We start from the raw sequence: 12,859 nt of genomic DNA, 5'->3' as shown, positions 1-12,859 counted from the left end.
AACATATACTTTTACTTGGTCTCTAAATGGATGGTGAGTGTTCTGTTGTTCTATGAGAACACTAATTACCCAATGTGGTCAAGTATCTTTAAGCTCAGGAAGTGTGCTGTTTTCTTTTTAAAAGAAAGAGAAGTGGACAAAGACATAGGATTAATAAATTATCTTAGTCATTTGCTTACAATTTTCACAGTATAAACTGTAATGGCTTGGGACATGAAAACAAAATATTTCCACTCAAGTGTTCTTAGAATAAGACTTACTTTCTCAGGCAGCAGGAAGATGCAAGTTGCACGTACACACGAACGCACACAAATTTCAGTCTAGCTCACAACCCACTACTTCTTACAGTTGCAAAATTTCTGTGCTCTAGGTCATATCTATCTTCACATATCTTCTAAACTGCATGACCTTCTATGTTCCTATGCGTCCTGACTCAGCAAAGCATGTAAACACATGCTTAAATCCATTCTCATTCAAAAAAGGAAGGTACTATCACTTGTGCCTAACTTTAAGCATATAAGCAGTCCCAGCTTTTGCTGGTATATGCTGAATCTACAATAGGAGGGTTTGCCAATAAAGCTACGGTAGAGAAGACCTAATTTGTTTTGCCCTCCACTCCAAACCTGAAAGGCTTAACAGATCACTTGTTTCACTAGAGTGATAATTTGCAGACTGGTGCTATTTACACCCGGTCTTTACCTGTGAATAAGGCCTATCCTGTACTCAAGAAGGTTTTGCCAGTATATCTATACCAGCAAACCTGCCTGGTGTAACTTATATCAGCAAAAGCAGTCCTGATATTAGAATAGTAGAATAAGCTAAACAGGTAAAAGCACTTTTATGCCAGTATAACTATGTCTACACTAGAGCTTTTGCAGGAATAGAAATGTCACCAAAAAATTACACCCTTAACTGATACTGCTACACAGGCAAAAGTTTCTAGTGTAGATGTGGTCTTAAGAGAGTTAGGAGCCAAATATTTCCTTTGGAAGACTAGTGGAACAGATGGAAGTGAAACATTGTTTTTCATGTTGTTAATTTACCAATCCATAAAGAACCATTAACCATTTAGATCTATAATTTTTTATGGTTAAAACTTTTAAAATCAGATTTGTGATTAAAATTGGACCATACCTGAAAATTTGCAACAATGCCCATTCCAATACAGCCCAGCAATCCAATACATAATGTAATTAAGTTACATGAAGGATTCATAAAATCTGATGATTCGTTTTGCTTCTCTATTATTAAATATCTGATGTACATTGTAGCTGCACCTAAAAACAGAAAGGGAAAAAAAAAACCCAAAACATTTATTTTCATTTACCATGCAATTATGTTATCCTTTTTCATTTTCTTTGGTGAAATTACATATACATTTACTAAATTCACTTAAAACCACTATGCACTGAATTACACCTTCTCTAATTCTACTGTGATGGGAGTGGGAGTGGGAGTGGGGACTAAAAAGTAGTAAGTTCAACATGTATTATTTTCAGATGCTATTCTGAAGGGGTCTCCTCAATACTATCTTCCCTACTTGCCCCCATAAATTACTTTGGGACAATTTAGGAAACAGGGTCATTTCAGTCCCATTACAATTTGGATTTTAGAGAGCAGAGAATGTTGAGAACTGTGCAGCCTGCATCAAGATTTTAGTCAGGAGGAGGGGATGGAAGAGGATGAAGCATGGGCCAGATCAGACGAGGAACATTCACATAAAGAATCTGACACATCAGAAAAGGGCAGACAAATAAACAGTGACACTTTTTTAAAGTGCTTGTACACAAATGTTAGAAGTCTAAATAATAAGATGGGTGAACTAGAGTGCCTCATGTTAAAGGAGGATTTTGATATAATAGGCATCACAGAAACCTGGTGGAGTGAGGACAATCAATGGGACACAATCATTCCGGGATACAAAATATATCAGAAGGACAGAACAGGTTGTGCAGGGGTGGGGGTGGCACTATATGTGAAAGAAAATGTAGAATCAAATGAAATAAAAATTTTAAATGAATCCACATGTTCCATAGAATCTCTATGGATAGTAATTCCATGCTCTAATAAGAATATAACAGTAGGGATCTATTATCGACCACCTGACCAGGACAATGATAGTGACGATGAAATGCTAAGGGAGATTAGAGAAGCTATCAAAATGAAAAACTCAACAATAGTGGAGAATTTCAATTATCCCCATATTGACTGGGTACATGTCACCTCAGGACAAAATGCAGAGACAAAATTTCTCAATACTTTAAATGACTGCTTCTTGGAGCAGCTGGTACAGGAACCCACAAGGGAAGAGGTAACTCTTGATCTAGTCCCGAGTGCAGCGCAGGATCTGGTCCAAGAGGTAACTATAACAGGACCGCTTTGAAATAGTGACCATAATATAATAACATTTAACATTCCTGTGGTGGGAAGAACACCTCAACAGCCCATCACTGTGGCATTTAATTTCAGAAAGGGGAACAATGCAAAAATGAGGAGGTTAGTTAAACAGAAATTAATATGTACAGTGACTAGAGTGAAATCCCTGTAAGCTGCATGAACACTTTTCAAAGACACCATAATAGAGACTCAACTTAAATGTATAAAAAACACAGTAAAAGAACTAAAAAAGAGCCACCGTGGCTTAACAACCATGTAAAAGAAGCAATGAAAGATAAAAAGGCATCTTTTAAAAAGTGGAAGTCAAATCCTAGTGAGATAAATAGAAAGGAGCATAAACACTGCCAAATTAAATGTAAAAATGTAATAAGAAAAGCCAAAAAGGAATTTGAAGAACAGCTAGCCAAAAACTCAAAAAGGTAATAATAAAATGTTTTTTTAAGTACATCAGAAGCAGGAAGCCTGCTAAACAACCAGTGGGGCCCCTGGACGATCGAGATACAAAAGATGCACTTAAAGACGATAAAGTCATTGCAGAGAAGCTAAATGAATTCTTTGCTTCAGTCTTCATGGCTGAGGATGTTAGGGAGATTCCCAAACCTGAATCATCTTTTGTAGGTGACAAATTTGAGGAATTGTCACAGATTGAACTGTCTCTAGAGGAGGTTTTGGAATTAATTGAGAAACTTAACAGTAACAAGTCACCGGAACCAGATGGCATTCACCCAAGAGTTCTGAAAGAACTCAAATGTGAAATTGCGGAACTATTAACTATGGTTTGTAACATGTCCTTTAAATCAGCTTCTGTACCCAATGACTGGAAGATAGCTAATGTAACACCAATATTTAAGAAGGGCTCTAGAGGTGATCCTGGCAATTACAGACCAGTAAGTCTAATGTCAGTACCGGACAAATTAGTTGAAACAATAGTAAAGAATAAAATTGTCAGACACATAGAAGAACATAAATTGTTGCGCAAAAGTCAACATGATTTCTGTAAAGGGAGATCATGTCTTACTAATCTATTAGAGTTCTTTGAGGAGGTCAACAAACATGTGGACAAGGGGGATCCAGTGGACATAGTGTACTTAGATTTCCAGAAAGCCTTTGACAAGGTCCCTCACCAAAGGCTCTTACGTAAATTAAGTTGTCATGGGATAAGAGGGAAGATCCTCTCATGGATTGAGACATGGAACAAAAGACAGGGAACAAAGAGTGGAATAATTGGTAAATTTTCAGAATGGAGAGGGGTAACGAGTGATGTTCCCCAAGGGTCAGTCCTAGGACCAATCCTATTCAACCTATTTATAAATGATCTGGAGAACGGGGTAAACAGTGAGGTAGCAAAGTTTGCAGACAATACTAAACTGCTCAAGATAGTTAAGAGCAAAGCAGACCGTGAAGAACTTCAAAAAGATCTCACAAAACTAAGTGATTGGGCAACAAAATGGAATTTAATGTGGATAAATGTAAAGTAATGCACACTGGAAAAAATAACCCCAACTATACATACAATATGATGGGGGCTAATTTAGCTACAACTAATCAGGAGAAAGATCTTGGAGTCATCGTGGATAGTTCTCTGAAGATGTCCACGCAGTGTGCAGCGGCAGTCAAAAAAGCAAATGGGATGTTAGGAATCATTAAAAAAGGGATAGAGAATAAGATGGAGAATATCTTATTGCCCTTATATAAAGCCATGGTACACCCACATCTTGAATACTGCATACAGATGTGGTCCCCTCATCTCAAAAAAGATATACTGGCATTAGAAAAAGTTCAGAAAAGGGCAACTAAAATGATTAGGGGTTTGGAATGGGTCCCATATGAGGAGAGATTAAAGAGGCTCGGACTTTTCAGCTTGGAAAAGAGGAGATAAAGGGGGGATATGATAGAGGTATATAAAATCATGAGTGGTGTGGAGAAAGTGAATAAGGAGAAATTATTTACTTGTTCCCATAATATAAGAACTAGGGGTGAAATTAATGGGTAGCAGGTTTAAAACAAATAAAAGGAAGTTTGTCTTCACTCAGCGCACAGTCAACCTGTGGAACTCCTTGCCTGAGGAGGTTGTGAAGGCTAGGACTATAACAGGGTTTAAAAGAGAACTGGATAAATTCATGGAGGTTAAGTCCATTAACAGCTATTAGCCAGGATGGATAAGGAATAGTGTCCCTACCTTCTGTTTGTCAGAGGGTGGAGATGGACGGCAGGAGAGAGATCACTAGATCATTACCTGTTAAGTTCACTCCCTCTGGGGCACCTGGCATTGGCCACTGTCGGTAGACAGGATACTGGGCTGGATGGACCTTAGGTCTGACCCAGTATGGCCATTCTTATGTTCTTAAGAAAGGTTATGACAGGGAGATGAGCACTAAGTTGGAAGATGGACAGTTTATTAGACTTTAGGTCTACCCGATAGATATCTATATTCGGGAACCACATCTGTTAATGACCAGCATATAGTTTCTTTGTTGGAAACAGGAAAAAAAAGTGCACCCAACTATGTCATCAGAAATTGTTCTTAATTCTTGGGGCCCAATTCTGACTAGCCCTTGCCATAAGAGCCCTCCAAACTAGTGTACACAGATATTTTTTGCCAAAATATCACTGTCTTTAGGCTCTTATACTCAATCTAAAGGCCCTAATACTCAAGTAATTCCTATTGGAGACCTATTTACATATGAAAATTGACTGCATCAGAGAACTGCATTATAACAGAAGGGGGTCAATATGTTGTAAATCGGGCTCTGTAAAGAACAGTATAATAACACAGTTCATAACTCAGGTCTTGTCTACATAGGGAAGAACAAATCATACAGTGTTATACACAATTTCCCCAACACAGTAAACTTGCCTATGTAGACAGGCCCTTAGAGGTGATATAATTGGAGAAGGAGGTTGTGTATAGAGACCATTTTGGGGTTGGGGAGCATATATGCGTAAATATACAGGCCTAGATTCTTCACTCCATCAGATGAGAGGAGGGTGCGCAGTCAGTTGCAGTTCCTTGATTCAGGACCGCTTGGCCCTGCTGCAAGATTCCTTATGGGTCGGACAGGGTGGACTGATTTAAATAAAAGCAATTTAAATCACTGATTTTGATCATGATTTTAATTAGCAAGCAGGAAACCTGGATTCAAATATTCAATTTTAATTATGTTTTGCATTTGTACTTTTTAGTTAATTTCAAAAGACAGACGGATTCAAATTGGTGGTAACCGCTGAAACATGTCAATTTACAACTAAATATAGCCTTTATACTAAATTGGTTCTTCTTTTTGCGCACCAGGAGGATACATTATATCTATACACATTTAAGTAATTACATAGCTTAACTTACATTTATTCAGATTCTTATTTTTTACATTTTTATTATGTTAGAAAATAGTTAATTGTGCATTTCTTATTTACTAGATGAGAACTAATTTTTACTTGTGATTTGTGTCAATCTATTTGAATGGATATTCAAATTCAATTCAAAGTACACAAAACCAGCATTTTTTAAATGTGTTAGATACATTTAAAAAGTTCATCAAAATGTTTTGATAAACATGTTTTACATTTAAAACTAACTTATTTATTAAAGGAAGTACTGCCTGCAGTTAGTGAATTGAATGTTTCTGTTCACTATGTCCTTCAAGATTTTAGAACTAGTAGAGCTCATTCTCTCACACCTGTTTTTATTCATAGATTGGAAAAGGATAAAAAGCTCTCCTGCTTTTTCAACTCCCTTTTGAATGAACTAGTCATTGAACTGAACTAGTTGAATACACTGAAATGACGAAAATATTTTCTCTGCACCTGCAGAAGAGGCCACTGCTATCAAAAGCTGGTATAGCATGTCAACAAATTCTGGTTCCAGGTGCTTAGCCAGTGACTTCAACCATTTCAGTTATTTCACTTTCTTTGTAACAGCAAATATGCAGCTTAATTTCCTTTTTGTATTTAAATTATTTTAATAGATTATAGTAAGTTTAGGCCTCAACATAGGTTGTCAATTTCAAATGTTATTTTGAATATTTTTTTTCACTAAACCTATATTGAATTTAAATTTTAAAAATCAGATATTTAAAAAAAATCAAAATAATTGATTTTTATCCAACCTGTTAAGGAACCTTATGCCAGTGGAAGACCAGGCATAGCTGAGCCCACACCACTGTTCTACCACACCTCTCCCTGTTCCACACCCACCCTGGCCCCTCCTTTCCCTTATACTATGGGTTGTGGTGGGGAGCAACTGTTGCAACCAGATTTATATCAGCTGACAGTTTTCTTCCACTGGTCATTTCTAGCTGCTTTAAGGCCACTTTGCACTGATTAAGTGGTCTTAGTAGACCAGAGAATTGATCCATACCGTACACTCACTGACCCCTAAGTGGCACTCTGCAGCTCCCTCTATAGTGTTCTGGAGTAGGCTCTCTGCAGTATTTTGTGGGGACTGGAATGGGGCAACCAGCTTCTGTTACTCATCCTACTTCTAGATCCAGGTTCTCTGATATTCAGACAGAATTTGGCCCTTAATATGCTCAGACCAAATACCCCATACATACCTAAAAATGCTGAAATATTAATCATAAACCCAAATATGCCACTTTCTGGAGGTTTTGTTCCTGTGTCACTAAAACAAGAAGAACAAAAAAGTTAGCTCATGAAACTTGTAAGATTGAAGTCCTCAATTATACAATTCCCTAAAAGAAATGTCATTTGTATTTGTAGTTTGTACAAATGTCATTTGTAGTTTTATTTTAAGAAGACAGACATTTAACAAGGAAATATAATGTCCTCTGTTGCCTGTCTAAGGCTTTACTGGTCGAACTGAATGTTTATTTTTGGGTGAAAAAACTGTTATCTTACAATAGAACACAGTTTCTGGGCTATATCCCTTCCCCAATCCATCACTCATACAGAGCTGTGATGACCTGGAGTTACACAAAACAGCAGCTAATTAGAAGGACATTGGTGAACTTTACGGAGAATGGCACTGTCAGTGCCATTTTATATGTCAATTGCCAGCTAAGCTAGTACTCTAGTTAAGATGTCAATTGACAGTATGCAGGCTTGTGGGAACATATGATTCTGTGTTGGACTGTTGGATCCTACAGATGGTTCTGCTATCAAAGGGCAGAGTTGTACTCTGATTCACACCCCAGCCCTCAGTATCCTGCTCTCCCTACATGTGTGGCTCTGCCTTTGACTGATAAAAGGACGGAGCAGCTACATAAAAATGATAGAACTGAAGGGCCCCAATTCTCCTTTCATTTACATAGTAAAAATCAGGACTAACTCCATTGAAATCAGTGATATTACATGAATGTAAAACTGCTGTGAAGTGAAAGGAGAATCAAGGCTACAGCACACTGTTAACGTTCAACTGGTTCAAAACATAAGCTCTGCAATTTTCCCTCCTTAGCTTGCTATTGTGTTTAGTAAAACAATTTTATTAGAGGCACTTTAGTAAGGTAGGTTTCAGAGTAGCAGCCGTGTTAGTCTGTATTCGCAAAAAGAAAAGGAGTACTTGTGGCACCTTAGAGACTAACAAATTTATTAGAGCATAAGCTTTCGTGAGCTACAGCTCACTTCATCGGATGCATTTGGTGGGAAAAAAACTTCCACCAAATGCATCCGATGAAGTGAGCTGTAGCTCACGAAAGCTTATGCTCTAATAAATTTGTTAGTCTCTAAGGTGCCACAAGTACTCCTTTTCTTTTTAGTAAGGTAGTCTCTGCTATATCCACACAAGTCTTCTCTTCAGGAATACATGGATGCTGGAACTAGGGGTGCGGGCCACACTGCCTGGTTTGAAGTGGTTTCCATCATACACATGGTTCACAGTTTGGTTCAATGGCTCTCAGAACACCCCCTATAAAAATTGTTCCAGCATCCCTGCAGCAATATGATTGTCATTTAATGGCAAAAATGTCAAGGTTCTTGCTAAAATTCCAGGAATAAATAAATGTAGGTTTTAGTATACATATAATTATAGTATACTAAACAATATACACCGTAATAATCCTTGCTGGTACTGCACATTGAACAAGCAGTTCACTTAAGTGATGTGTACTCCCTGCTCTCTTTCCACTTTGCTTACTGGTTATCTTCTTGAAAGGAGCCACCAATTCACCTACTCAGTAATTCTGGGAAGCCTTCATTCTTGTAACCACTGATGTGACAAACAATTCCTTATTTTATTGTGATAGAAAGAAAAGGGGTCAAACACCCAGAAAACTAATATAGAATATTTAATTGTACTTAGATTCCTTCTATTCTGCCACTTCCATTTATTTACAACCAAATTTTCAAAAATGGCTACTGACTTGGCTGCTTCAAGTTTTTGACTGCCCAGCTTGGTTTACTTTTCATATGCACTGAGCATCTGTAGTTCCCATTGACTTCAACTGAAATTGTGGGTGCTCAACACCACTCCCTCAAATCAGGCATCCAAAAAAGCCAAGGCACCCCAAGTCAGTGGGTTTTTAAAAAAAGGTTGGCCATCTTGTTTACTTCAAGTAGGAAGACTGGAAATAGACCTTCAAAATTAAATCAGAGAATCACAATCTCCCTCTGCCCCCAAAGGATTGATGTGCCTAGTCTGTCTATCACTTCCTTGCAAATTAGGCTAGCTGGTCAAGAATGGCAAGAAACTAGATGGATACATTGAAGATAGTGATGCGAGTCCTTTTCTTTGTGAAGTTGTTGCAATGAATACTGAAAACATCCATACTGACTCCCAGCACATATTGATAAAAATTCTAATAGGGTTCAGAGAGCAATAGCTTGGGAGACTTCAGCATTTAATCAGTATGTTAGAGTTTCTACAGCCTCTCAAGACAATGTTAAGATTTTCTATTCATCTTATCTTCTAGTTATTATGCTCGTTCAAATCCATGACTTGCTACAGCACATACTTTTTAATAATCATACATTCCTTACCTGACAGCGAACCTGGTAAAAACAATAAAGTTGCCTTAATTTCCCATTTAATGGTGTAGGTGTATTTGAAATCTTTGCTTTAATTATCAAGGCCTTTTTAACCTTGAATTTTTGCTATTTTCCTCATGAGTCTCGAGTAGTTTTATAAAAACGGCAGAAAACTTACTTCCAAAGTGAGCCACTTCAGACAATTCTGAAGTACTTCTGTAAATTAGAAACTGCTCTATGCAACCCAAGTACTGAACCATGGTTACTTCAAAGCCTTTGAAGAGCTTCAGGTGAGAAGGGAATGGAATCTGCACACATGAAGTATGCAGTGATTTGAAATTCTGGGAACACTTCACATTTTAAGAGCAGTCCAAATAATTTTAAATTGTACTGAGCTCCATTCATTATTGAATTAAAGCGGTCTTAAACTAAATTTTATAGAGTTCTACAGTTTCAAGCAAACTCAGTGCTGTATATACTCAAATATGTACAGTATTTAAAAATGATTGTTTTTTCATACCACAGTATCATAGGCACATCTACAATGTAACCATAAAGGTAAAGTACTGGATTTTCAGGGACAAAATCGTGTTAATTCTATATTTTCACCATAAAGAATACAACTAATATGAAATGAAAACTTAAAATGCATAACTGATGTTTTCAGAATCACTATTGTAGATATTTTACACAAATGATTTCTTTAACCTATAGTTGAGAAAGATTTAAAAAGAAATTACATTCATCATATATTTCAGGTTTCAGAGTAGCAGCCGTGTTAGTCTGTATTCTCAAAAAGAAAAGGAGTACTTGTGGCACCTTAGAGACTAACAAATTTATTAGAGCATAAGCTTTCGTGAGCTACAGCTCACTTCATCGGATGCATTTGGTGGAAAAAAACCACCAAATGCATCCGATGAAGTGAGCTGTAGCTCACGAAAGCTTATGCTCTAATAAATTTGTTAGTCTCTAAGGTGCCACAAGTACTCCTTTTCTTTTTGATTCATCATATAGAAATTTTTAAATGGAAAAAAGTATATAGCGCATATGAAACAAAACCTGCTATTAATTTAATTTACAATAATGGTCAAGTAAGGGTAACCCACTGTGGATAAAATGAGGGAATTAGCGAGAAATTATAATATTAACGTTTAAGATTTCCACTCAGAACTCTGCTGAATCAAATATTATTTTGAAGTGTATGGAGGGGAAAGGGAACGAATATTTAAGATCCAAAATATTTATACTCACTGTCAGAAAATACCTTATATGCCTACTATAAAGTCAAATTCTTCTGCTTCAAAATGAAATCCCAACATTTATCATCACAAGGAATTGGCATGATATACTTTCCATACTATGACTTTCATTGATCCAAAAAGTACCATCTTGCAGAAAATATCCTTAGGAGTCTGACTGAATATTTAAGCCACCAAGTTAAAAATGAGCCAGAAAATTCAACCCAGTACATCCTACTGAGTGACTTCAAGCTTTTTTGTAAAGATCAGTTTAGATTCTGAGCAGCATAAAGGAAAGGACTCACCATCCATCCTACATCCACTCCCCATTTTAGGTTCTGTATATGATAGATTGTGAAGTCCTGTTAGCAGTTTCCTACCAACTGTGTTTAAAGAAAGATATTAATATAGGTGTCCTGGCCAGTGTAGACAAGGCCTATGTCTTAACACATCTGTTACATCATAAAGAAATACAACTGAAATACCTATGAGTAGACATATATTGGGTATTTATGAAATAAAAATGATTACAACTGAAAATTTGAATCAAACCTGTTAATATCTTGCTTTGTCTAACTGGAACTCCCCTTTCAAGAGAACTAGTTCATTTTTTAATATCCAGTAAATGAGCCAAGACTGGCATATTGCACAATTGAAATATCTTGCAACATTCTTCCCCTTTCACTTTAATCATGCTAACTTATGGCTAAATCCCCTGATTAAGCTAGTTATTAAACTAAAGGAATGAACCAAGTACTAAACAGCTGTTTAGCAAGAATCACCATATCATCCTGAAGAGCACAGAACACTGAATCAGTCATCTATCAAAATCAGTTGAGTTCATAACTATTAAAAGATTGCATGCCAAATTTTGCTGCATGTCCTGTTCCACCAATGCAATTCTATGCTGCTCTGAACTGACAGGGCATATTTTCTGAAGGGTTTTCCTGAGTATGTATTTACTTAAAATCTTAGACATATCAAGATTATAAAGTCTGGTCCTAGTTTTATTGGAGGATCTCCTGGAAGACAGAAGGATATTTAATGTGAGACCTTAACACCTTCACTGAAGGGAAAAGGTGTTGAATCTATAACTTAGGCCTAATCTCCATACACTTCTTGTACTGATATAACTATGTCAGTTAGGAGTGTGATTTTTTTTTTTAAACCAAAAGTTATACCAGCACAATGCCTATTGTAAATACAGTTATACCAGTGTAAAGGTGGTTTAAGTTTAAATTGGTGTATCTTATTTCCCTACCATTGGAGGAGGGAAGAGCTATACTAGAATAAACACCTTTACACCAGTAATACTGTGTCCACACTAGGGGATTGTACTGCTTTAGCTATACTGGTATAATTTACTCCTGGGGTAATTCTGCACCACTGCACAATGCAGAATTTTGCAGAAATTAACGTTGTGCATGCAGAATTTCCTTTCTCCCCACAGAAATGGGCTGCAGTGCTGCTAGCCACCACTAGGGACAACTGGATGCGGCAGAGCTGGGTTATTTGCAGCTGGGCTCTGGGGGCGAAGAGGGTGCGGGATCTGGGTTGAGGTCACCCCATGGTTGAACTCTGCGGAGCTGGGTTTTGGGTGTATTGGCTGGAGGGCCCCACAGCTGGGCTCTAGGGTGGAGGGTTTGTGGGTGTCTGCCCCCCGATGGGCTCAGAGGGCGGGGAGAAAGGGGGCAGAGAAACAGGAACTAGGTTGTCAAAGGGGTTTCTTTGACACTCTACTCCTGGGGGTGGGAGGAAGAGAGGGAGGGAGAGAGAGAAAAAGTGTTGTTACAGACATACTTGCTGACAGGTATTTTGAAATAAATTACCAAAATAATTGAAACTGTCATGATTATGTAGTGTTATTTTAACAAATAAAATTTGCAGAATTTTTAACTTCTTGGCACAGAACTTTCATTTTTTTGCTGCAGAATGGCCCCAGGAGTATATAGTTACAGCAGTACAACTTTTGTATTTGCAAAGCCAAAGGCTTCCTGGACTCAGAATGTCACTGAAGTTAAATAGGTGTAAATAAATACACAATGTTGTTTTAAATGGAATAAATATTTCTTCCCCTCTTAATTAGTATTATGTATTATTTGAATTGCAGCAGCCTCTAGAGCAGGGGTCGGCAGGCGAGACGATTTTTAATGGCATGCTGCTGCCTGCTGGGTCCCAACCGCCAGCCCCGCTCAGCCCGCCGCTGAACCCAGGCCGGTACCCCGGCAGGCAGCAGCATGCCATTAAAAATCCTGCCCACCCCGCTCTTCTCCCGCCCCACAGGATGAAGAAGCTTGGTCCTG

General features: G+C 37.7%; 1 protein-coding gene across 4 annotated transcripts in view; it reads right to left on the bottom strand.

Moving 5' to 3' along the window:
* DRAM1 (DNA damage regulated autophagy modulator 1) overlaps positions 1–12,859 on the bottom strand; it is a 36,511-nt gene that overhangs the window by 18,694 nt on the left and 4,958 nt on the right. For all 4 annotated transcript variants that reach the window (XR_006282857.1, XM_038387307.2, XM_038387309.2 and 1 more), the window contains exons 2-3: positions 6,951–7,018; positions 1,135–1,277 (exon numbers count right to left, since the gene is read on the bottom strand). Coding sequence is in view for 3 of the 4 variants with exons in the window: in XM_038387307.2 (XP_038243235.1) it covers positions 1,135–1,277; positions 6,951–7,018 (211 nt within the window). In the remaining variant the exon portion in view is untranslated. The remainder of the gene's footprint in view (positions 1–1,134; positions 1,278–6,950; positions 7,019–12,859) is intronic.

Source organism: Dermochelys coriacea, chromosome 1, assembly GCF_009764565.3.
Source record: "Dermochelys coriacea isolate rDerCor1 chromosome 1, rDerCor1.pri.v4, whole genome shotgun sequence".
In the NCBI taxonomy this organism is placed as follows: domain Eukaryota; kingdom Metazoa; phylum Chordata; order Testudines; family Dermochelyidae; genus Dermochelys; species Dermochelys coriacea.
The sequence above is the reverse complement of the archived record's forward strand: the minus strand, read 5'-3'. Positions and strand labels throughout refer to the sequence as shown.